Here is a 23,685-nt window from a genome sequence, read left to right as displayed (position 1 = left end):
TGGCTCTCCACTGGCTGATTGGATCTAGCACACAGAACAGGATCACAAATTCTGATATGGAACTTTTTTTTTTTTTTTTTGGTGGAACTATACATGAAAAGCAAAACCAGGTATTTTTTTCTCTTTTGGGAAAAGTTTGTGCAGATAAGGGTAGGCAGTGTACAGGGAGAAAAAAATACTGGTAGTGGTAGGTCATGGGATTACAATAAATCAGCTTAATTTAGCATGTAAGAGGAAAATTAAAATGTTTAAAGGAATGAGGCACTCAAAGGGTTGAAATGAGATTTTTCTTTGGTTCCCAGGGACCTGTCCCTGGGCTCTCCAAGGTTGAGTTCCAAAGCTATACTTTTTGGCCCATGGGGCTCTCTGTGACATACAAAGAATCTCAAAAGATTTAGACTCTGGTGCCAGCTGTGCACACTGAGTGGTTAGCAGTTCACATTAAGTGTGTAAAACTAATTAAACTCAAATTTCTAGGCTCAAGGGCAAGATCCATCTATAAAAGCCCCTCTTCTCCTGATAAAGCTAGCTGCTGGGCTTCAGTCCAGGTTGTCCCTAGACTAGCTCAGAAAATGACTCTCCTTCTCCCTTTAAAAAGGTTGTTGGCGAATGCAGGCCTCAGAGGAAGTGCGTGTCCTCAGTGGGAAATGCCCAGAGACTGCAACAGGTGAAAGGTGGCTCCCAAGGCCCAGCCTGTTTCTATGTTGTTCACTTTCTTTGTGAGCTGTTGAGGAGAAGGAAAAATGTCTTCACATTTTCATCCAATTTTCAACTCCAACAAGCATGGCACTTGGCAGATCATGTTGGCAAAGAGCATCCACATGGCCACACCAAGGCAAAAACTGGGAGGAGCCCGACTTGGGAGGCTTCCCACTACTCCTCTCTATAACAGTTTCCCTCCAGCCATGGCCCATTGCCCCTGCACCCACCATTCTGATCCCTGGGTGTTTCTGTCCCAGGAAGTGGTCCACTAGGCCTTGGAGAGATCTTCTAGACAGACAGGATTCTGAACTCTTTCCCAGTCCTGAGACCAAACAGCATCCCCTCCTTTATTTTCTGAATCACCCATTTATGATAAAGCAACTTGTAATGGTAATAGATGTGGCAGAAAGGGCATGATCAAGAATTGGGAATAGATTTAGGGGTAGGAAAGAACAAACCAAGCTTCTCAAGTCATACTGTGTAAGCAGCTGCCTCTTGTTAAGCACTAATAGTAACCAACCAGGGCATTTCAGACATTCTGGGCCAGGTTGTGCCTCAATTAGTTCAGGGACTTTGGGCAAAGCTTTACATCCAGTTTCCTCAACTATATAACAAGAGGGTAAGTGTTTATCAAATTGTTTTCTTCAGAATCCTAGGGTTTTTTGGAAATGCTTCACAGGAAAAAAAGAGTTCAAATGGTAAAGGCGTTACAGGCTCCCAACCTCTGCCTCAACCAGAATAGCTCGACTTGATCAGTTTTATATTACTGACATCCTGTATAAGCTTTTGTTGAATAAAGATGCCACCAAAGTTTGTAAACCAGTGGATTCTTCTGTGTTAACTTGATGAAACTGAGTCTAATCACTGTGCCCCAAACTGGGAAGAATGGCATTTAAACCATTATCTTGAGGAAACAAAACGATTGAGGTTCAGTCTGAGACACCTGAGTCAAATCGGAAGTGCCCACACCAAAATGCTCTTCCTGTGTCCTCAGGACTTGGCTGGAAGCCTGGGGGTATAGATGCCAAAATGAAGCTATCTCTGGAACAGGGACTGTCCACGCCTGATTTACATTCTGCCCCCACTGAAAATAGTAGGAAAATTGTCCTTAAGTGACTTGGTTATTGTTGATGCTCAAGTAGAAGCAGCTATTAAGTTAGCATGTATTGAGAGGCTAAGGATGATCTCTTGCCCACAAATCTATCCCCAACTGATATGAAATCCATCCATTAATAGTAATATGAATATTAATGACTTACTATGTGCCAGGCATTGTGCTTTCTACGCATTATCTTAATTTTCTTTTTTTTTTGAGACAGAGTCTTACTCTCTTGCCTGGGCTAGAGTGCTGTGGCATCAGCCTAGCTCAGAGCAACCTCAAACTCCTGGGCTCAAGCGATCCCTTCTGCCTCAGCCTCCAGGGTAGCTGGGACTACAGGCATGTGCCACCATGCCCGGCTAATTTTTCCTATTTTTAGTTGGTTTGGCTAATTTCTTTCTATTTATAGTAGAGACGGGGTCTCGCTCTTACTCAGGCTGGTCTCGAACTCCTGAGCTCAAGCAATCCAACCCACCTCGGCCTTCCAGAGTGCTAGGATTACAGGCATCAGCCACCGCGCCCAGCCTGCATTATCTTAATTTTCATAACAGCCCTATGAAATAGGTACTATAAGGATCCTTGTTTCAAATGAGGAACCTAAAAGTTAGGGGAAGTCAGTCTCCATCTAAGGCCACAGAGTAGTCAGCTTGCAAATCAGAACTTAACCATAGATCTGATGGACAACAGAGCCCAAGTTTTAAACACTACACTATACTAACTCTTGCTTCTTGCCCTGAGTTTTAAATTGACTTAATAAAACCATGTGACTTGGGCATGTTAAGTTAGGCTGCAAGATTTCTGTTGTGTGACCTGTTCTGTGACCTCTGGAATAGCTTGCCTGGGCCAGGTTGTGCCTAGGCAAGCAGTAATATACTCAGAGGCTACCATTGCATCAGTGTAATCTCCCACATTCACGGTGCCTAGCACAGTGCCTCGTCCATAGCCCAATCAAAAATACCTCATAATTCCACCTATAGCTACTCTGATTACTAAACAAGTCCTTGACTCCTTCCCAACCCCCACAAAAGAAGACTGCTATGGGACTCTGGGGTCCCATCTGTTACCTGTAAGACGGTGCTGTCTGCAAAGCCAAAGCCATCCTTTAACAGGGCTGTGATGTAGGCTAGGTCCATGCACAGAAAAGGACTGCCAGAGGTGAAGTTTTCCAAGTTATCACACACTGAAAGTGAGAGAGTGAACAGTGGAGTTCAAGTTTGCAACTAATTGAGAGATGTAGGATTTTCTCTAAATATAGACAGAGATAGAATAAGCAAAGCAGAAATCTTCATTTAGTCAACTCCTAGGCCTCGTAGAGAGTAGACTGCACTCACTGCCTCTGCAAGACCACAGCTTCTTAAGAGCTTGCACATTTCTGGTGTGATATCTTACCTACTCAAATTTACATGGGTCCTAGTTTATTTGCCAAGTTTCTATGACCTACTGCAGCAGGGGCTTAGTTCTAAGTCCCTTACCTATTATTAATGCTGAGGCCCAGAAGACAGGGCAATACCATTTAGCTATACTGTGGGCGACTGGAGAAGATCATTTGTATTTTAGATTGACTCTCTCAAGGAAGCCTCTGTGGCTTTTTCCTATGTATTTTGATGTTCAGTGTTTTATTAACACTGATAATACTATTTCAGTTTAAAAAAAATGAAGGAATGTAGAAAGAAGACAAAGGTTTTCACCATTTTCCCAAGCCTCTTGTATTCCCATATTCTTGCCCAGAATTCTATGCCACCTAATGCTTATGAAAAATTTTTTTTTTGGAGATGGGGTCTGGTTATGTCGCCCAGGCTGGAGTACAGTGGCTATTCACAGGTGCAATCAGAGCTCACTGCAGCCTCAAACTCCTGGCCTCAAGCATTCCTCCTGCATCAGCCTCCTGAGTAGCTGAGACCACAGGTGTGCACCACTGTGCCTGGCTAGCAGCTGATGCTTTTAACTCCTAGCAACGTTGGGAGACCCAGAAAGGAAACCAGCCTTCTGACAGGCTTTCTGAGCTGACTGAGGTGCTTTAGGTCACTAGAGTCCGCAGGCACAGCCTCAAAGGCTTGCCTTCAAGGACTTCCCCTGACACTTACCTTCTCTGGCCTTTCTTTCAAAATCTTCAACTTTTAAAACACCCCCCTTTTCATAATCTGAAATGAAACAGAACAGTAGCTGATATCAAAAAGCCTTCAAGGAAACATAAAGAAATTCATCCTAGTGATGTTTATAATAATGAAAAACTACAAATTTTCAACGTTAGAGAATGGGATATATAAACATGACATATCCATACAACATAATCTATGCAGCCTATTTTACTTATTTACAATCTATTTCATCTTATGTATATTTAGCTACAGTAAAAAATAGACCCATTAAACACATAAGTAGGAAATGAATTCATATCTCTCAGGCCATGACAGATCATGTAACTTAACTCTCACAGTGAAACAAAAGCATTACTTTGCGTTAAGAAGTTATCATGAAGGGGCAGGAAGAAACTTTTGGGGGTGATGGATATGTTCATTATTTTAAATGTGGTTATGGTTGCATGGGTGTATATACATGACAAAACTTAGCAAACTGTACACTTTAAACACGTACACTTATTGTATACCAATAATGCCTCAATAAAGATATTTTTAAAAGGATGTCATGTATAGTTCTTGAGGTTATCTACCTCCAAAAGATTCTAAGTCATAGTCACCCTTTCATTTGAGTGACTAGTGCCACTCAACAACCAGCACTGGAGAAGAGTCAGGTAATCACCCCAACAAAGCATTTCAAGTGCTCCTTCTCCTTGACCTTCCCCACCACAGCCCTGCCCACTTTCCTCTCTGGACTGACACCTGAGGTGAACTCACCAATCATGTCTGTGTCAACAGCTCGATCATAATAATAAGAGAATGCATAGAAGGAACTTCTCCGGATCTCCTCTGGCTGGTGAAGTTTTCCTTGTACCACCCTCAGGACTTCGGCATAGCAGGGCTCAAAGCCCATCTCCCCTGCCAGGGCAAAGGTACACAGGAGAAAGGTGAGGACAGTGACAGGGGAAGAGGCCACTCTCTGGGGCAAGCTGCTGGAGACAAGGAGGGAACAGCAGGAGGCTAAAGGAAAGCAGGAAGGAGAAGGCTGAGGCTTAGGACAAAGAACTTAAAAACAAAGATGAGCAAACTTCTGCAGCCTTGCTGCTCTGTTTCTCCACGGCAGCTTCCCTCCCTAACCTGTGTTCACCAAACAGCTACAGCCAACCTCACATGCTGCCAAGCACTATGTTTCATGGTATTTACAAACAAGTATCTAGAGGGCTCACCTACTTCCTTCACTAGGCAATCAAGTTTTTTCCTTGATATTAAGGTCTATGCCTTTTATAATACCTAGGATGAATTATTCTTCTTATCATCTCAATTTTAAGTGTTACTGTAGTTTAAATAACTCAACATTAACTGAGCAGGTTTTCACGCTGCATTAGACCCAGGCTAAGAAAAGTTTTCTTTTTTATTTGTGGCTATTCACAGGCTCAATCATCATGCACTACAGCCTCTAATTCCTGGCTTCAAGGGATCCTCCCACCTCAGCCTCCCAAGTAGCTGGGATGACAAATGCACACCAACCCAGCTAAGAATAGGTTTCTAGTGGATCCATGACACTTGGCCAGGAAAGAGAACACAATGTAGAATGGCAATTGCCCCATTTGTCATCACTTCCCCTTAGTCCTTGGAGGCATACCAAAATTCTTTGGAACAAGTCCCTGTAAACTGATAAGCCTCTCTTGAGCTCTAGAAAAAGTTTCCCACGGGACTTTACCAGAATTTCTACTGAACAGGTAATTTTAACCAGCAAAAAAATATCACTTGCCTTCTTGGTTTCCACCATACTGGTATTTCACACCTCCAAAGATCCACTCTGCTTCCAACCATCTTGGTAGACAGGCACTTCGGAAAGTGCGTCCATCAATCCCTGAAAGAAACCAGGGCACAAAGCAAACGGCAAGTATGTGAGATAGAAGGGGGAACGCAAACAAGAAGCCACTAAGGCTGAAAGGAATCACCAAGAGGGCTGGGCTTTAAAATCTGATGAAATTAGTTCCATAACTATATCTTGTAACAGGAATTCTTAAGTGAAGCTAGATAGGCTTTGAGGGGTTGGTGAATCCTCCCAAAACCATACACATGCGCATTTGTCAGAGGGGTGCATGGCTTTCAGCGCATCTTGAGTTCCCTCCTTCCTAAAAACAGGAAAAAATACCTTCCTCACTGGTTGCTGAGAGGCTTAAATGAAATACATTTGAAAATGTTTTGTGAACTCTGGTCATCATCCTGATAATAGTTTTCTGTGAGCCAAGCACTGTACAAAGTGCATTAAATGCAAAATGTCATTTAATGTGAGGAAAGGGGCAGAGAAAGGTTAATTAACTTGTCCCAAATCGCAACACTGGGACTGAACCCAGTTCTGCCTGATCCCAACTGTGAAGAGATGAATGGAGTTGCTCAGTTATTCCACCTTGCAAGTACAGCAGACCCTGCTTCTGCACCTCCCATGTAAAGCTAAGGGCTCGAGCAAGCTCCTGCCAGATGCACTGCTTGAGCTCTGAACTTCTGCAGATGCTTCAGACCCCTGGCTACAGACTGTTCCCCCTATATAGGGAGACCTCATTCTAAAAATGGCTCATAATGTATACCAAAACTTCTGAATTCATAAAACAGAAAAGGAATTTGCTATTATTAGGTCCATTATACAATGTATGTTTCCCAATTCAACATAAGCCTTTCCTCCACAGAACTGCTGCCAAGGAAAGGAAGCAAGCCGGGTGCCTGTGTCACTCTCACCATCCCCCACCCGGCAGATACCCAGACAAACCTTCTGTCTCCAGGGCTCCCAGAGTTGCCAGTCTTGCAGCTTTCAATCCAAATCCCAAGTAACTGTAAAATACAGGATTGACCCATTTCATGCTAGCTGTGAAATTCTCCATCTTAAAGCTACCTTTTTCAAAAGTAACATGGTTTCCATTTCCCTCTGGAGAGATGAAAAACCTTGTTCTGTCTCTGTGACCTATTCAACTCATATGGTCAACAAGAATAATTTCTGCATAGTTTGGATCAAGGCCATGCAGTAGGAATTCCCCACAGCTGTGATTCTAAAGTCAGAGACAGTGACAGTTCCTAGGGTCCCACACTAGGAACCATTCCCAGAAAAGGACTCATTAGTTTAGCTCCTAGCCCCAAATGGGATCACATTCCAGGCTGGCTGTTGAACACCCGAAGGCCAGCTCAAAGGAGTTAACCCATGGAGCTTTGGCTGAGCCTTCTCCAAGCGTCCTCTCCCTAGAGAAAACTTTTGACTCTTAAGTTACATAACTTTGAGGCCAGGAATGAAGAAGAGTCTTAGGTTCCTAGGGCTTTGGTAAGTGTCCTGGGTTTCAGTTGATAGGCCTTAGGGAATTGGCAAAGACTTTCTAAGGCTGACCAGATGCGATAACAGATTTGAGAATCCTCTGAAAAGTTGGGAAAATCATACAATGTGAAATATTATTCTTCCCTGTCCCCCTCCTCACCTGTGTGTGTAGAGCTTATAAGTGCTGTTAAACATCTCAAAGGAAGTGAGGTAGCCCCTAGGCGTCTGTTCCAGGGTTTTCTGCAAATCAGAAAAAGCAAAAGACTATTTGGCATTTGCAATTATTTGAAGGTGTTATCACCACCATCCCTCTCCCTCCCCCCAAAAAATCAGAGATGGAGACAGACTAAGCTGCTAATTTCATAAGGTTTAAGGAATCAAAGGGACTCTGAACAGTGAGAGGGCACCGAGGAGTCCACCCAGTCATTAATTCACTCTACTCAGCCTACCTGTGGTGAAGCTGCTGTCTGAAAATGGGGTGCCACTTTCTTAGCACCATGATATGCCTGCAGAGGGCACTGTTAACCAGACCTTCACGTAAATGACTCACCTCAAACTGGGGCAGGAACGTGATTTGGGTGGAGGCCCCCCCCAGGTCCAGGGTCCCCACGGTCTCCTGGCTGTGGCCATGCAGCTGACCTGTCAATGAGAGTCAGCTCTAAATATGCTCCACATGCTGGACAGCCCAACACTCATCTGTCTGCAAGGTCTCTCCTGCTCCTGTCGTACACTGAAGGTGTTCCATAAATACTCCACTGCTCCCCAGACCCAAAGGCGCAGGTAAGCATCAACTCAGAAGGACTCTTGCTGCAGCTAAGGCCTTGAAGGCCAGTTATAAACATTAACTTCCTTTCCTTTTTTTTTTTTTTTAAAGAAAGAACAATACAGAAAAAAAGAAAGGGATTTTACTCTTCTAACCATGTATGTACAAAGCCAGTTAAGGTCTTAAGATAAACTTACCTGTCAGAAAATTCACAGTAACCCAAGCTAATATGCCTAAGAAAGAGAGAAAAACAAGGATTACATTCCAGAGCACTTTTTTTCTTTCCTGGCCCCATATTTGTTCTTTTTCTTTCTTAATTTCATGTCTAGAGCATACATTTCCCTTCTCCCTGTCCTTCGATGTCCTGCTGTCCCATTCCTCCAGCTTGTTTGTTTCTCCATACTTAGTTCCTTTCTCTTCAGCGCCCGTCCCTGTTCCCAGTTATTAGTTAGATCTTTCACTGACCCTGCTCCTCGGCCCCTGGAACACGTAACACCACCTCTCCCACCTTCATAGGATCCATCCATGATGCTAACACTGTCCTCTGGTACCAGGAAAGGTGACTTCCTGAAGATCTCTTTTACCTAGAGAAAAAGGGAAAAATGTGGATTCCCTAAGGCAGTAAAACGGATTTCCATATTTTGACTGTCCTATAAAGCTTATAAAACTATTCCATTACTAAAATTTTAGCAAAACTCATTCCTTTGCCCTAAGCAACTAGAGAAGAAACTAGGCAAGCTATTACCAGTTTCTTGCAAAAACACAAACACAAGGATTCCTTGGACTTTAAAGCTCAAACCATCTAAACTTATAGATGACTTGGACCTAGGGAAGGGCATATATCTGACCCTGTGAGCTCAAGTCAGGATCCCGTCATTTTTTTTAAAAAGCACCTGATTCTTTTTGTTTTGTTTTGTTTCTTTTCAAGAAAAGTACCAGAGAGAACACCTGATTAATTCTAACTAAACGTACCCTGGGCACTGAGAGGAGCCTTACCCACTCCACTTCCTGGATGAGCAGAGGAACCCGGTGGTGAAAGAGCTCATGCTCCAGGGCTGAGGCACTCTCCTACCAGCTCCTCGGGCTCTGGTGTGTGGCTGGGGCCTCTACAGTCTAGGAGACCTCAAATCTAGACTTATGGAATCCTATTTTAGGAGATGGGAATGAAGATCTCACACTAACACTCGACTCTCCATAATACAGGCCAATGACATGGGTGTTATGTCTTATTTGTATATGAATTTTTTTTTTTTTTTTTGGAGACTGGGTCTCACTCTTGCTTAGGCTGGTCTCAAACTCCTGAGCTCAAGCAATCCTCCCGCCTCAGCCTCCTAGAGTGTATATGATTATCATGGGGGGATAAAGAATTCTACAGATGGGAATACAAAGAACTCTAGGCTGTTTGCTCTCTTTATTTCTGATGGGGTGAAACACATCAAACAGTGACCTATGGACTCTGTTTCAACCAGGAAAAGCCAGTTAAGTGATCTATACACAAGCTTTTAAGGAGAAGATAGATAAGCAAACAGGAACAAGATATAAGAGAGTTTCTGCTCTTGCCTTCTCCATTTTTCTCTCCCGTCCCACAGTTTGTTCTCAACATAGTAGCCAGAATGGTGCTTTTAAAATGGACGTCAGATCATGCCTTTCCTTAGCTCAAAAGCTTCTTCTGGTGGCTTCCTTCTTAGAGAAAAAGCCAAAGTCTTTATACCAGCCTTTGAGACCCTACATGATAAACTCCTCCCACGCCCACCTCTCTGACCTCCTCTCCTACTTCCCTGTTATCATTCACTCCCCTCCAGCCATCCTCACTTCCTGGGACGCTATTCCTAACACACCAAGCACATTCCTGCCTTTGGCATTTACACCTGCTATTTCTTTAGCCTGGAATATTCTTCCCACAACATCTTGTGTAACTTGCTTCTTCATTCCCCTCAGATCTATGATCAAAGGAATCTTATCCAAGAGGTCTTCTTTGACTGCCTTATTTACAATAGCATTTTCCCCACACTATCACTAGGAGTCCCTACCCGCCTTACCCTGCTTTCTTTTTCTCCGTAGCATCTAAGCACCTGACATACTTTGTGTTGGCTTATTTAGTTGTTTGTTTTCTGTCTTCCTGAAACTAGAAGGTAAGCTTCAGGAGGGCAAAGCCCATTTTGTCTTTTTGTTCCCATTTTGTCATATGTATCCCCAGTAACTTCACCAGCACCCAGTATACAGTAAGCACTCATTTGCTGAAAAAATGAATGAATGAATGAAGAACTGGGATTCAGATTCTCACACAGATGTACTAGACTGCTTGTCCTTGGGCAAGGGACTTACACCTTCTACACTGACAGTCAAAGGAAAATGGATTTAGAGGACTGAATTAGCACACCTGTAATACAGAATCCTTTCTTGCTGTGATTTCTTTGTTATAATGGGATTCTGCCTATACATATTCTTCTCAACATGAAACGTAAATCTTATTAATTTACATATTTCCTGCATAATAAATATGTATGATAAATTAAAAATACTGAGTTTAACAGAACTTTCTGTACTTAAATTTTTGATCTGAAGAAGATGGGAGTTGAAATAGACGACTTTTAAAAATCTCTCAAACTTTAAAATTCTGTGATTCTTCTCAAAAACTCTGTGCTGAGAGAAAAAAGCCAGATATTCAAAAAAGAGGATATAAACTGTATACTTCCATTTATATGAAATCTAAGAACAGATAAGACTTATCTATTATTGACAGAAAGCAGATTAGTGGTTGCCTAGTTTCAGGGGTGGGGAAACTGACTTTTGGGGCACGAGAAAACATATTTGTCAAAACTCATTTAATTATACACCCATAATGGATACATTTTATTGTATGTAAGTTTAACTTAATAAAGTTGATTAAAAACAACTATGATTCTGCTTTAAAAAGTTAGAAAATTAAGCATATCACAGACAGGAGGTACTTTAAACGTTTTAGGAAAAGCTCTATAAATTCGAGAGTAATAATTAAAAATGTAAATAGCTGTAACAAGAGCCCAGAGTCATCATAGTGCCTTAGCAATGGTGCAATACTAAAGGTCGCAGTCATACTCCAACAGGTTAAAAACTCATAAAGAAGATATTCATATAGGGAAAAGCACAGAATTATCCAAGATGCAAATTTCAAAACTTACCTCAAAGAGCAGAGCCTGGGCTTTCCGTTCTGGCAATAAGCGCAGTCCTGCTGTTGCCTTCAGGACCACTGGGGTCCTTTTCCAGTGACTTCGGGGGATTGAGTCTTTGGCCACCTCTAAGAGTCCTTGAACAGTCTCAGCACCCTTCAAAAGAGATGGCCTATTCATCCAGTGAACAGTCTATTTAGTGGCACTGGTCTATGCCCTCGATATGCTTTGGGGGAACAAGAGTGAGGTGGCAGAGGGCTCCAAGCCCTCTCTGTGTGTAGGAGCAGAAACCTAGAGAAGAGGGCCACTTTGAAGAAGGAGAATCCATTTCATTTTGATAGTTATGAGAAAAATCATTCTTTTCTATTGTGGTCATTTTAGCTGATTGTTATTTTGTGTCTCATATAAATTAGCTTTAGGCCAGAGAGTTGAGTATAGTGAAGAAAACACAAGAGTTACAGTCAACAGACCTGCTTGCTAGCCGTACAGTCCAATATGGGTCACATGGCCTTAGATTTCTCAGGTGTGAGACGGTAGATATGCCTCATACCACCACCAAACTATTGTGCACGTGAGGCACAATGCTACCTGTAGCTGTTTTCATGTTATACTCTTCCCTACCCGCCCCCCCAGAGACAGGGTCTTGCTCTGTCCCCCAAGCTAGAGTACAGTGGCCCAATCATCGCTCTCTGTAAGAACTCCTAGGCTCAAGTGATCCTCCAGCCTCAGCCTCCCAAATAGCTGGGACTACAGGCATGTACGACCATACCTGGCCAAGGTTATTTTTAAAAATTGTTTTAATTTTTTTTTTTGAGATAGGTCTCACTTTGCCCAGGCTAGAGTGCTGTGGCATCATCATCGCTTACTGCAACCAACTCCTGGGCTCAAGTGATCGTTCTGCCTCAGCCTTCCGAGTAGCTGGGACTACAGGCAATAATACCACCACACCCAGCTAGTTTTTTTTTCTATTTTTTGTATCAATGGAGTCTCACTCTTGGTCAGACTTCGTGTTATATTTTTGATGATCTCCTTAAAGACAGAACAGCTCAGGCTCATTCTGTATTATCAGCACCTACATGTGTGACACAGAGGAGATGCTCAATTTACGATACATGAAAACCATTATTTTAAATCTACTGTTTCCCAGAATGAACATTTATTCTGACAACACACAGCCCTTTAATCATTATTATTAGCAACTACAACACAATCATCTTTTCTAAATGTCAAATCAGTGCCTGATAATGTAGTTGTTTTCAACAGCTACTGAACTGAGATATATCCTCTCAATTCTGCAAACTCAAACCATTTTTAACATCAGGTTTTCCTTTGGGTAATGCACATTTTTGTGATGCTGAACAATAAATACCTTCATGTCTGCTCCCAAAGTTCATTTCATTTCTGGCTTATTCTATTTCATTTCAGCATGGCCTCAGACAGACTGGATATAGTACATTGTGTGTGCTCAAATGTGAAATACAGGCACCACAAACTCTCCATTCATTCTTTACTACCAAAGATTTTTGTTATCATAGGCTATCGCCTAATTTCTAGAATACAGGCATAGTTCCATCCTACATCAAGGCACTCTAAAATGAAATTTGAGAAAGGAGGTGGCGGCTGGCAAAAAGTCTGGCCCAGTCTTTGGCACTTGCATGCCGGGCACCGAGCTGGGGTCTCCTCTCCACTGTTCCATTTCCAGGAGGGCACAGGAGTCTCTGCCATAGCCTCTGATACCTTATCACCTGAAGGTACTGGGAGATCCATAGGGAGGACACTGGGACATCCCAAAAGCAAGGAAAAGGTGAGTGTGTGAGTCGTGTGTCCTGTGTGTGGGTTGGGGCTGGTCAGACCGGGCCTTCTTGCATCAGCTTGAGGGTCTTGAGACCTGAAGTTTGCCACTGGCACACGTTAGCCCTCGGTAGCCCCCAGTTCCCTCTGGCCACAGGGTGGGGCTGGGCAGGCAGCTGGGACCCTGGGTGTCCTGTCCTGTCCCTGCACGTTTACTCTGCCCACAGCCAGGAGCCCTCTCTGTGCAGCTCTGCACCCACAGCCCCGCGTCTCCCCCAGGTTGTGTGGGGAGAGGGCAGGGTCCTCGGGGGAGAATCTCCACTCAGTGTGCGGGATCTATTTGTGGGAGAAGCTGAGTCCGTGAGGTTCCCAGGAAGTGTGAATACTTTAAAGAGTTTATTTGAGCAAATAGTAATTTGTGAATCTAGAAGCCCCTAAACATGGTTTGTGGTCTTGGGGCCACTGGAAGGGCTTGAAGGAAAGGGTTTTATAAAGTGCATGTGGAAGCAAACTACATTCAATAATTGATCAGGTACCATTATGTAGTAGCCTTATTTGGACTACACGCGTGGCTATTTTCTGGTTTTGTAATCAGAATGTTATTGGCAGTTTGTAGTTGTTTGCTTAAGTTTTGTCTTCCTCTAAGTTGTAATTTACAGGAATTGCATTTGAGTTAGAATTAGGTTTCTGTAGGTAGGAACTGAGGACACTACAGCCACTTCAGTCTAATTGCCCCGTCTTTAACTATTTTAACACTTTCTAGGGGGACTGGTTTTCCTTGCATTTTGCAAATGTATGGCAAGCGGTGTCTCAGATTCAAGATGTAAATCCAGTTTGCCCAGCCTAACTGTTCTAGGGCCTGTTGGAAATCCTAAATTTCCAGTTCCTTCTCCACATTCCCAAATGCCTACTACTGTTCTCCAACTCATAACATTATCAACTATCTGCCCTTTATTTTTCAAAGAGACACAATATTTTAATTTTTTTTTCACAGCGCTGTGGGTAACTCTTTTTAAAATATGTCTTCTGCTTCTGAACATTTTACATGAGAGGAAAGCAGAGAATAATCACCTGATACTCTCCTGTAAAAAATCTTTGTGCTTCTCCTCCTTTTATCTTCCCTAGGCACATAGGCCTTACCAGGTTATCTTTAGACTGAGGTTACCCTTTTGAAACTTGACAGGGTGATGTGTCTTCAGCTATCCTGTCTTTTCCTGGTCCTGGCTTCACAACTGTTTAGGGATGACCCAAGATGCCCACAGCAGCCGTGTCTCGTGGAGTGTCTAGTGAATGGTCAGCCCTGTGCCGCCTCCTCTCAGAGGACAGCCTGAGGAGCGGGGCTGGAGCCTCTTGCGGTAACAGCTTGCAAGCCCTGGTGCTGAGAGGAGTCTCCTGTTGTAGCCTTCACCTAAAAAGCTAACTCCTTGGGACATTGTTTTTCTTTCCCCAACCTGCGCTTCCATTCCATGTAGACACACTCACTGGTGCTCAGCCAATAGCATACTCGTATTGGAAGGAGAGGGCAGAAATGACTCCTGTCTTCTGGATTCTTTCAGACTTTTGAAGGGAGAAAAAACTATCCCAAAGGATGAGGAAAACCCACCCAAGTGAGGCAGTGCAAGAACTTGCAAAGCAACGTGCACTCCAGGCACGCAGAGGTACAGAGCAGTGTCTCCTGGGATGGTGCTCATTGAGTTATTCAACAAGCAAGGTGGGGGTAGGAAGATTTCCCAAGTGATAAAATAGTCTGATTTGACACTGGAGCCACACGTGTCTGTGCTGCAGTCAGCACCACCCCTCCCTGACTTGTTACCATGAAAAGATTTATTCATTAACTGTGAAATGTATTTTGTCAGCAAAGCCTGAAAGACAATAAAATATTTCCAATGAGGCAAAAAAAGAGGTGGCTTTTAGGGAAAAAATTTAGACTTATATTCTCTTTGTTGATAATTCTTATTAACCTTTTTTCTTCCCCAGAGTGAGTGCTGCGGTCTGTTCTATTTTGGGGGTGATTTCAAACAGAATGCCAGAGTTTAACTTTGGGAATGCTATCAGGGAGAAGAAATAGGGAAAATATCTCTACCATTATGGCTACAAAACAACAACAACAACAAAAAACTCCACAAGTGTGGCTGGTAAATTGTTGAATTAATAAGTATTCACCAAAACATCAGTTTCTTTCTTTTGCAGAGTGGAGAATTTTTGACAGTGGAAAACTCTGTTCTGTGATCTGGATGTCAGCGTTTATAGCTAAATTTTATGTGACAGGGCTTGGCAATTACTAGAATTGTTTATGTATGATTCATTGTTTGCTAAATGAGTTTTATAACAGAAATAATAATTAAATGGTAAGTTTATTATCTGAAAGGAATAGATACTTTTACTATTCCTATTGAGATGTGAAATGTAAGTGCCTTATAATTTTCTTCCCTTCTATAAACACTGAGTTGGAGTGATTTTGTTGGATTCTTCAAACACTGGCTGTTTCTCATTTAAAACTAAGTGAATAACCTTAACTGGGAAGTAGAGACCTGGGCTCAGAGACTACAACAAAGGTCAATCCTGATCTAGCAAATGGAGGTCACTGAAGGCCCAGTTAGCTCTTCCTGGGGAGTCTCCCCTCCCGGTCTCAGTTTGTTTACACCAACCATGGAAGGAGCCCTTTATACTGAAAGATGCTACAGAGCCCTGGAAACCTGGGGATCCACCAGGATTGGGATGGGAGTGGGGGTGTGGGGCTGATGCCTTCTCTGAGGGTGTAATTGTTATTGTAGGGCTGTTTTCAGACATTATCAAATAAAATAAATTCTAATTTAAAAAAATATATAAAATAAAATTCACTGGTCTCCATCCCCTCAACTGCCATGTTTATACATCATACCCTATAAAACTTCATGTCTATATTCTTCATTTACATAAACCAATGCAGTTGATGGCTTCAACGCAAAACCTAAACAGTAAATATAAAGGGAACAACCTCTTAAAAGCTAGTGTCATCCCTGCCTGACCACAATCTATTTTCTAGCCTCCTTCCACCCAGCCCTCATGAGCCAGGAGTATACAATTACTATTCTCTATGAGGTTAGCTGAGGAGAGAAAATTGATCTCATACATGACTTCAATCTCATTAATGAACAGCATAAGATATTTGACAGCAGTGGTGTTGTTAAAATATCAAGTTACTGAGAATCAAAACATTCAATCATAAGAAACTCACCTGCTTAGGTTGATCTACAAAAGCAGAAAGTCCTGGCTTCACAGATTCAAAAATTTCCCCTTCTAGAATTGGAAGCTGTCCTATTTTGTCCAGGGAACAAAATAGAATAGAGCAAGCTGATTACCAACAGTTAGGCTGCTTCAGACATTGAGTTCTGTAAACTTTCCTATTACTTACTAGGTCAACCTGCTCTTCCCCCAAGCTACTCCAAATGATCCCACTTGTGAGGAATGTCTTGCAGGAGTACCGGGAAGGAGGGCTGGAGAAACCCCTGAGGGTCCCGCTGCCATTTCTCTGGTGGACACCTAGCTCCTACTCCTTTTCCCAGGCTCTATAGGCAACCTGAGGAGAGAACACTGACAATTCAGAAAAAGTGAAGTCCCCTCAACCCCTTGTCCAAGGATGTCAGTGAAACTCTCATGTGATTCTTCTCCCAAGACCACTCCCAATATTCTGGACCCCTGAAGTATTAACCACCTTTAGAGAAGAGGAAGAACAAATTATACCCATTCTTCTTGAACACATGGGTTTCAGACTACATGTAGCCCTTATCTCTCAAAATTCCACAATGAATTAAATCATGTGCTCAATTACAGTCGAAAGTGTTCTCTGAAGGACATTCACTAGCTGTAAGATTCTGTAATTCACATCATGAACTCTCAGCACATTTGTTTCTGGCAGGGGATACTACAGTGTGAATTTACAGACTCTGGTGAGGGTCCCAGTTGCACTTACCTGGTGTTTTCTGCACAAAGGTGTAAACATGAATTCGAGTTCCAGTGCTCCCTGCATCAAACATAATTCCATACAAGGTGCTGGCACTGACATTGATGGGGCACATGGAAGACAGGAAGACACCCTCAAACCAAGTCTGCTGGTCCCTGTGGAAGATAGTGCTGCAAACACAGGATACCACCAGCATGAAAAAGATTGCACTCCAGGAAGTGGCCATTCTTTTCCCAAGATGTGGTTGGGTTTAGGCTTTTGTTGCAGCAGCAGTCTTGCTCACACACCTGCAGTGGCTTATAGGATAAAAACACACAAGGTTAGACCAACTGGCTTTCTTGGTTACACCTTTAAAAGAATAAACACGCTGTACCCAAGGTGTTCCTTCTCTACTTCTAATAACAAGTACAATGAGCTAATTAGGCTCTTAGCACCTTTTCTGAAGGGTATCTGGTTCCAAAAGGAAATTGGTATTTAAAATATATTTTCCAGGTGGGTGCAATGGCTCATGCCTATAATCCTAGCACTCTGGGAAGCTGAGGCAGGAGGATTGCTTGAGGCCAGGAGTTCAAGAGCAGCCTGGGCAACATAGCAATATCTCATCTCTACAAAAAAATACAAAAAATTAGCTAAGCGTGGTGGTATGCACCTGTAGTCCCAGCTACAATAGAGAGGCTGAACCAGGAGAATTACTTGAGCCCAGGAGTTCGAGGCTGCAGTGGGCTGTGATGTTGCCATTGCACTCCAGCCTGGGCAACAGAGCAAGACCCTGTCTCCATAAAAAAAATATATATATATATTATGTGAGTATATATATTTCCCCCCATGCTTTGCTTTTCTATTGATACATAATAATTGTACATATTTATGGGGTATATGTAATATTTTGATATATGCAAACAAAGCATAATTATCAAACTAGGTTATTTAAGATATCCATCTCCTCAAACATTTATCATTTCTTTGTGTGGGGAACACTTCATATCTTCTCTTCTAGCTATTTGGAAATATACAATAAATTATTGTTAACTATAGTCACCTTACTGTGCTTTCAAACAGTAGAACATATTCCATCTCTCTAACTGTATGTTTGTACCTACTAACCAACCTCTCTTCATCTCTACCTCTAACTCTTCCCAGCCTCTGGGGACTATCATTTTGCTCTCTACTTCCATGAGATCAATCTTTTAGCTCCCATATATGAATGAGAACATGTGGTATTTGTCTTTCTGTGTCTGGCTTATTTCACTTAACATAATGACCCATGCTTTGCTTTTAATTGTAGGGAGGTTCTCACATAATCAAAGGCTCTCTGCCACCTGCTCCTATTGTTGAGTCTAATTTTCTTCTTTCCATTTTGACAATTTTGCCTTTAGATCATAAACTAACACCCCTTCCTCCCTTTTTCCTTCCCTTCCTTCTTTGTGATTGACAGATAAGAAGCTTCAACTTCTGAATTAATGTTATAAAGTTACAAAGAAGTTATAAAGTCCCTACCATTGGGGTGTTCACAGTCTTCAAAAATTAGGCCACTGGACTGTCACCGGTGATCAACAATATTGCCAGTGGCTCGCACATATAACTACATTTTTTAACATAACTACATTTTAAGGAAATAAATCAACTTAACTTAAAAATACTTATATAGATCATTATGGTTTTAAAAACAGCCTTCATAGGTTTCAGACCATGTTATCCATGAGAACTTGAGGTAGATGGGCAAATTAAGACAGAGAGGTCTATGGCTTGCTGAAAGTTATAAAGTTAGTGATGAAATCCAGATCAGAAATCACTCTTGGCCAGGTGCGATGGCTCATGCCTGTAATCCTAGTACTTTGGTCTCAAACTCATGACCTCAGGTGATCCTCCTGACTCAGCCTACCAGAGTGCTAGGATTATAGGCGTGAGCCACCACACCTGGCCAATCCTAGCACTTTGGGTAGCTTGAGGCCATGAGTTCAAGACCAGCCTGGGCAATGTGGCAAGACCCTGTCTCTAAAAATCAACAAGTAAAAAAAATTAGCCAGGTGTGGTGGTGCATGCCTACAGTCCCAGCTTGTCAGGAAGCTGAGGCAGGAGGATTGCTTGAGTCCAACACTGAGCTATGGATGACACCAGTGTACTCTAGCCTGGGCAACAGAGTGAGAACCTGTATCAGAAAATAATAGTTTTGGCCATACGCACTGGCTCACACCTGTAATCCTAGCACTCTGGGAGGCCGAGGTGGGAGGATCGCTCAAGGTCAGGAGTTCGAGACCAGCCTGAGCAAGAGCGAGACCCCATCTCTACTAAAAATAGAAAGAAATTATCTGGACAACTAAAAATATACATAGAAAAAATTAGCTGGGCATGGTGGCGCATGCCTGTAGTCCCAGCTACTTGGGAGGCTGAGGCAGAAGGACTGCTTGAGCCCAGGAGTTTGAGGTTGCTGTGAGCTAGGCTGACGCCATGGCACTCTAGCCAGGGCAACAGAGCCAGACTCTGTTTCAAAAAAAAAAAGAAAAGAAATGAAAAGAACAGTTTTTCTAAAAAAAATCACTCTTCACTCTTGCCAACTTTTTTCCCTGATTCCAAAATGCCTTCCTTAAGCAAGTTATTGCCCATATTTCTTAATGTCCTCAGCAGAGACAAAAAACTTAGTGTGCTCAGTATTATTTATTTTAGTTTTTTATATTATGGTAGATTGGATACAAATGCTGCTGAAAACCTAGACATGGAACACAGTGGAGAAAGCACAGAGTCTCAGGTAAGAGGCCTTGGGTTTCAGTCCCAGCATCTGTATCTGTTGGGTAGCTGTATGATCTTGGGCAAGTCATTTAGCCTCTCTGAGACTCCATTTCCCCATTTGTAAAAGGGGAATAAGCACACCTACTTTACCTACCTTCCATGGTTATCAGGAAAATCAAATGATATATTATATACATAAAAGTTTGTGTTTTTTGTGTTTAAATTACAATGCTTTGTTCAAATATTATGTAACATCTTTTAGTGTTTTTCCAGGACAGAAGTTTTGGAAAGTAGGAGGAGAGTGAATTTTTTATTGTTACTGGGAAATAATTTTTTTTTTTTTGAGACAGAGTCTCGCTGCGTTGCCCGGGCTAGAGTGAGTGCCGTGGCATCAGCCTAGCTCACAGCAACCTCAAACTCCTGGGCTCAAGCGATCCTACTGCCTCAGCCTCCCGAGTAGCTGGGACTACAGGCATGCGCCACCATGCCCAGCTAATTTTTTCTATATATATTTTTTAGTTGGCCAGATAATTTCTTTCTATTTTTAGTAGAGACGGGGTCTCGCTCTTGCTGAGGCTGGTCTCGAACTCCTGACCTCAAGCAATCCACCCGCCTCGGCCTCCCAGAGTGCTAGGATTACAGGCATGAGCCACCGCACCCGGCCTAAATAATTTTTAAAATGTATAGGAGTTTTTAAATTTTTGCATCATTTTGTAACAAACTCATTATAGTGAGTTTGAATTTTCTCGATGGCTACGATAAAAAACACTTGGTAGTGTTCAATGGAATAATGGAATCCCTTCTACATGGTTGCTTTTGTAGCAACTTTTTTTCCTTTCTTTTCCTGGAGGAACATTAAATGAAAAGGAAACAAACAAACAAAAAAATTAAGTGCTTTTTGTTTTGGTGATCTGTAGCTGGCGTGCTATACAGCTCAGACTGTGTCTTATGATCTCATCTGTACAGTTCCTTAAGGTCAGGGTTCTTCAACCTTGGCATTACTGACATTTGGGGTTGGATAATTCTGTGTTGTGGGGCTGTCCTGCATGTGGTAGAATGTTCAGCAGTGCCCCTGGCCTCTACTGACTAGATGTCAGTAGCACATCCCAACCCCCAGTCCCCCACACCAATTGTGACAACCAAAAATGTCTCCAGACATTGCCAACTGTCTGCTGGTTATTTTCTCTGCTCTATATATTATTTACATGTAAAATCTATTTTTATACATTTTATTTTTATATATATTTACTTTAAAATTTTTATCTGTATATATTTTCGTATATATTTATATACATTAAAATATATAAATTTTCTCTGCTCTAGACTATAGCTTCTCTTGGCATTAGTGAATAATGTCATATCTATCCTCTAACAGTTAAGGCTTCCTTAATTGCCCCGTATATACTTTGCTCAAAACAGTTTTGGGTCTTCTGATCCAGCTTTCATCTCTGGATCTCTTGTGCAAGTCATGGTTACTGACTAAGCAACAAGATCTGATTCCAAAGTTCCCCTTTCCCAGACCCTTCATCTCAAACACTTGTATGTTTGGAGTACAGATTAAGGATTTTCAATCATCTCAAATCTGTAGAGTATGTGGTTGGGTTTATCAAAATGCCTCCTTTCCCACAGGTGACATATTACATAAAATAGAGCAAATTAAAGTTAATTGCATTTGGAATTTAAAAATATTTACAATAACCAGAGCTGGTCTGAAGTACTACAAAGGCAGAGTTAGAATCACCTGTTTGGTTGGGTACCGTGGCTCACACCTGTAATCCTCATACTCTGGGAGACAGAGGTGGGAGGACTGCTTGAGCTCAAGAGATCTAAACCAGCAAGAGCAAGACTCAGTCTCTACTAAAAATAGAAAAATTAGCTGGGTGTGGTGGCTTGTGCCTGTAGTCCCAGCTACTGGGAAGCTGTGGCAGGAGGATAGCTTGAGCCCAGAAGTTTGAGGCTGCAGTGAGCTAAGCTGATGCCACAGCACTCTAGCTAGGGTGACTGAACCCCCATCATTACCCCTCTTCATAAAAAAAAAAAAAAAAAAAATTAAAAAGGAATCACCCATTTGAACACTATTCTAGGCTGAACTTCTATCTTGCATTAACTGTTAAGAATAAGAGCTATTGGCTAGGAAAGAAACAAACAAAATTGTTCAACTTTTAGACTCCTGAACAAACAAAACTTCATCCCAGGAAATCAACCACTGAAACAGACTGGTACTCACACCTTGAATCACTCCCTTTGGCTGAATCTTCCTTTACAGCAAAGGGGCTGGTCCTGTAGATCAATCTAAATAACTGAAGACAGAAGCAACTTTCCAGATTCTCTGAGTATTGACAGATCTTTGCTTTGTCCAACTCTTAGTCCCTCTTCTCCCTCAAGCAGTAAATCAGAGGAGCTCTAACACCAGGTTTCCTCCATCTCTGTGACTGCACGGGTCACTCATATTTTGTATATGATTGTGGTTTCTGAAAAACCTCTCCAGCTTCTATTTCCATTAAGAAAACACTTGTTTTTCTTTCAAAAGAGATTTCAAGGAAAAAAAAAATGCATCCTAGGTATCTGTTTTCATGGAGTAAAAACTGCAGAGTCATACCAGGTGTTCAGTGTAAAACCAAACAGTAAATTTTAGAGAAAGCAAAGAGTGAACACTTAAAATGCCGCTTCTGCTCTCAGCAACTACCTTTTAACACCACTTCCACCCACATTTTTAAGATAAGATTATTATTTTTAAAATGGTATTAGAAAGGCTTACAATGTAGAGTTTATAGTCTGTACAGCTTGCTCATTCACTTTGTTAAAATCTTTGCTCAAATGTCACCTTCTCAGTGAGACCTTCCTTGTCCACCCTATTTAAAATTACAACCCTCTTGGCCACATGCACATTTGTCTACCTTCCTTCCCTGTTTGTTTTTCTCCATAACTCTTTTTACCTTCTAATATACTATATCACTTACTATTTTTATTTATTTTCATATTCCTTGTTTCCCCCACTCCACCCCCATGTGAGTTATAGGTAGGCAGACATTTTTTTCTGTTTTGTTTTTCATGTGTTCTTGGTGCTGGAACAGTGCTAGCATATAATAGGTGCTGAATAAATACCCAACAGGCTAAACGGTGATCCAATAACTCAGGCACTAGATCTCACCCATTTAACACGAATAGCTGACTTCTTTCCAAAAAGGAGATTAATTACCCACCCACTGAAAAAAAAAATCACAATTACAAGCTTCCAAGAAAGGGCTGTTTCTCCAAATTTGTCAATTATATAAAGGTGACATTTGCCCAAATGCGCCAAATGTATCATTTTATATGCTACTCAAAATACTTCAAATAGTCAAATTTACTTTTCATAGACTGGGGAGTATACATCAGTATATTTAAATCCACTCTTCTCAGGATTGGCCTTCTCAGTAACCCTTGCTTACTGTCTTTTATTCACCCCCAATAAAGCCCCCTCTTTATCTCCTCCTAAGGGCTTTTCAGGGTCTCTTTATACCTGGAGTAAACACTAATCCTCCCCATTTAGCCTTCCCAGAGCTTCACACTCTGGCTTCCCTTCTTCCATGTCACCCAGAGCCTGACAGGCCACAATTCCAGGGGCCCCAAGCCCCATCTGAGTGCTCACCTGTTCGTGTCTGCCTGTTCCCCGTGAATCCTTGCTTTCACTGTGAGTTGCCTTTTGCTCTTTGATCCTATTTCAGCTCTTCTGAACCAAGCTAGCTTCATGAATCACATTCACCTTTGTGCCAGTTTGCAATTAACTGTGTGGCATTTTGCTAACTCACTCCCTTCTTTATCCTTTGCTCCTCCCTAAGTCACCTTTTCTCTGGGTACATGATTGTCTGGTTCATCTACTTTTATGATAGTTAAGTGCCACCCAGTAGAATTATTGCTTATAGGGCTAAAGTTGCTCAGGAACTTAATTCTGTGTTTTTACGTTAGCAAAATAGAAAAGTTAATAGCGTTTCTCAATAGCTTCTTTACCTGAGATGGAATTTATAAAGCTGGGCATTGAATTGTCTAATTAATAAGCATTTACTGAGTAATAGCTACCAGACACTGTGCTAGGCTCTAGATATACAGAGAGGAATCAGATATAGTCTTAGCTACTGGGGAGACT

General features: G+C 42.0%; 1 protein-coding gene across 3 annotated transcripts; it reads right to left on the bottom strand.

Annotated features, from left to right (window-relative positions):
* Positions 1-54: 54 nt before the first annotated feature.
* ENTPD5 (ectonucleoside triphosphate diphosphohydrolase 5 (inactive)) lies at positions 55-23,321 on the bottom strand. Of its 3 annotated transcripts, XM_045564045.1 has the most exons (15): positions 23,191-23,321; positions 17,120-17,128; positions 16,842-17,002; positions 16,107-16,186; positions 11,111-11,254; positions 8,458-8,533; positions 8,147-8,182; positions 7,737-7,825; positions 7,347-7,426; positions 6,653-6,714; positions 5,651-5,752; positions 4,657-4,797; positions 3,886-3,942; positions 2,866-2,981; positions 55-724 (listed from the first exon to the last, which is right to left on the bottom strand). In XM_045564045.1, the coding sequence occupies exons 1-15, from the start codon at positions 23,289-23,291 to the stop codon at positions 638-640; spliced, it is 1,341 nt and encodes a 446-aa protein (XP_045420001.1). In that variant the 5' UTR covers positions 23,292-23,321; the 3' UTR covers positions 55-637. The 3 variants fall into 3 exon arrangements, with proteins under 3 accessions (XP_045420001.1, XP_045420010.1, XP_045420019.1); XM_045564054.1 differs by lacking the exon at positions 17,120-17,128; XM_045564063.1 differs by having other exon boundaries at positions 16,842-17,128; positions 23,191-23,266.
* Positions 23,322-23,685: the final 364 nt, after the last annotated feature.

This window comes from Lemur catta, chromosome 1 (genome assembly GCF_020740605.2).
Source record: "Lemur catta isolate mLemCat1 chromosome 1, mLemCat1.pri, whole genome shotgun sequence".
Classification (NCBI taxonomy): Eukaryota; Metazoa; Chordata; class Mammalia; order Primates; family Lemuridae; genus Lemur; species Lemur catta.
The sequence above is the reverse complement of the archived record's forward strand: the minus strand, read 5'-3'. Positions and strand labels throughout refer to the sequence as shown.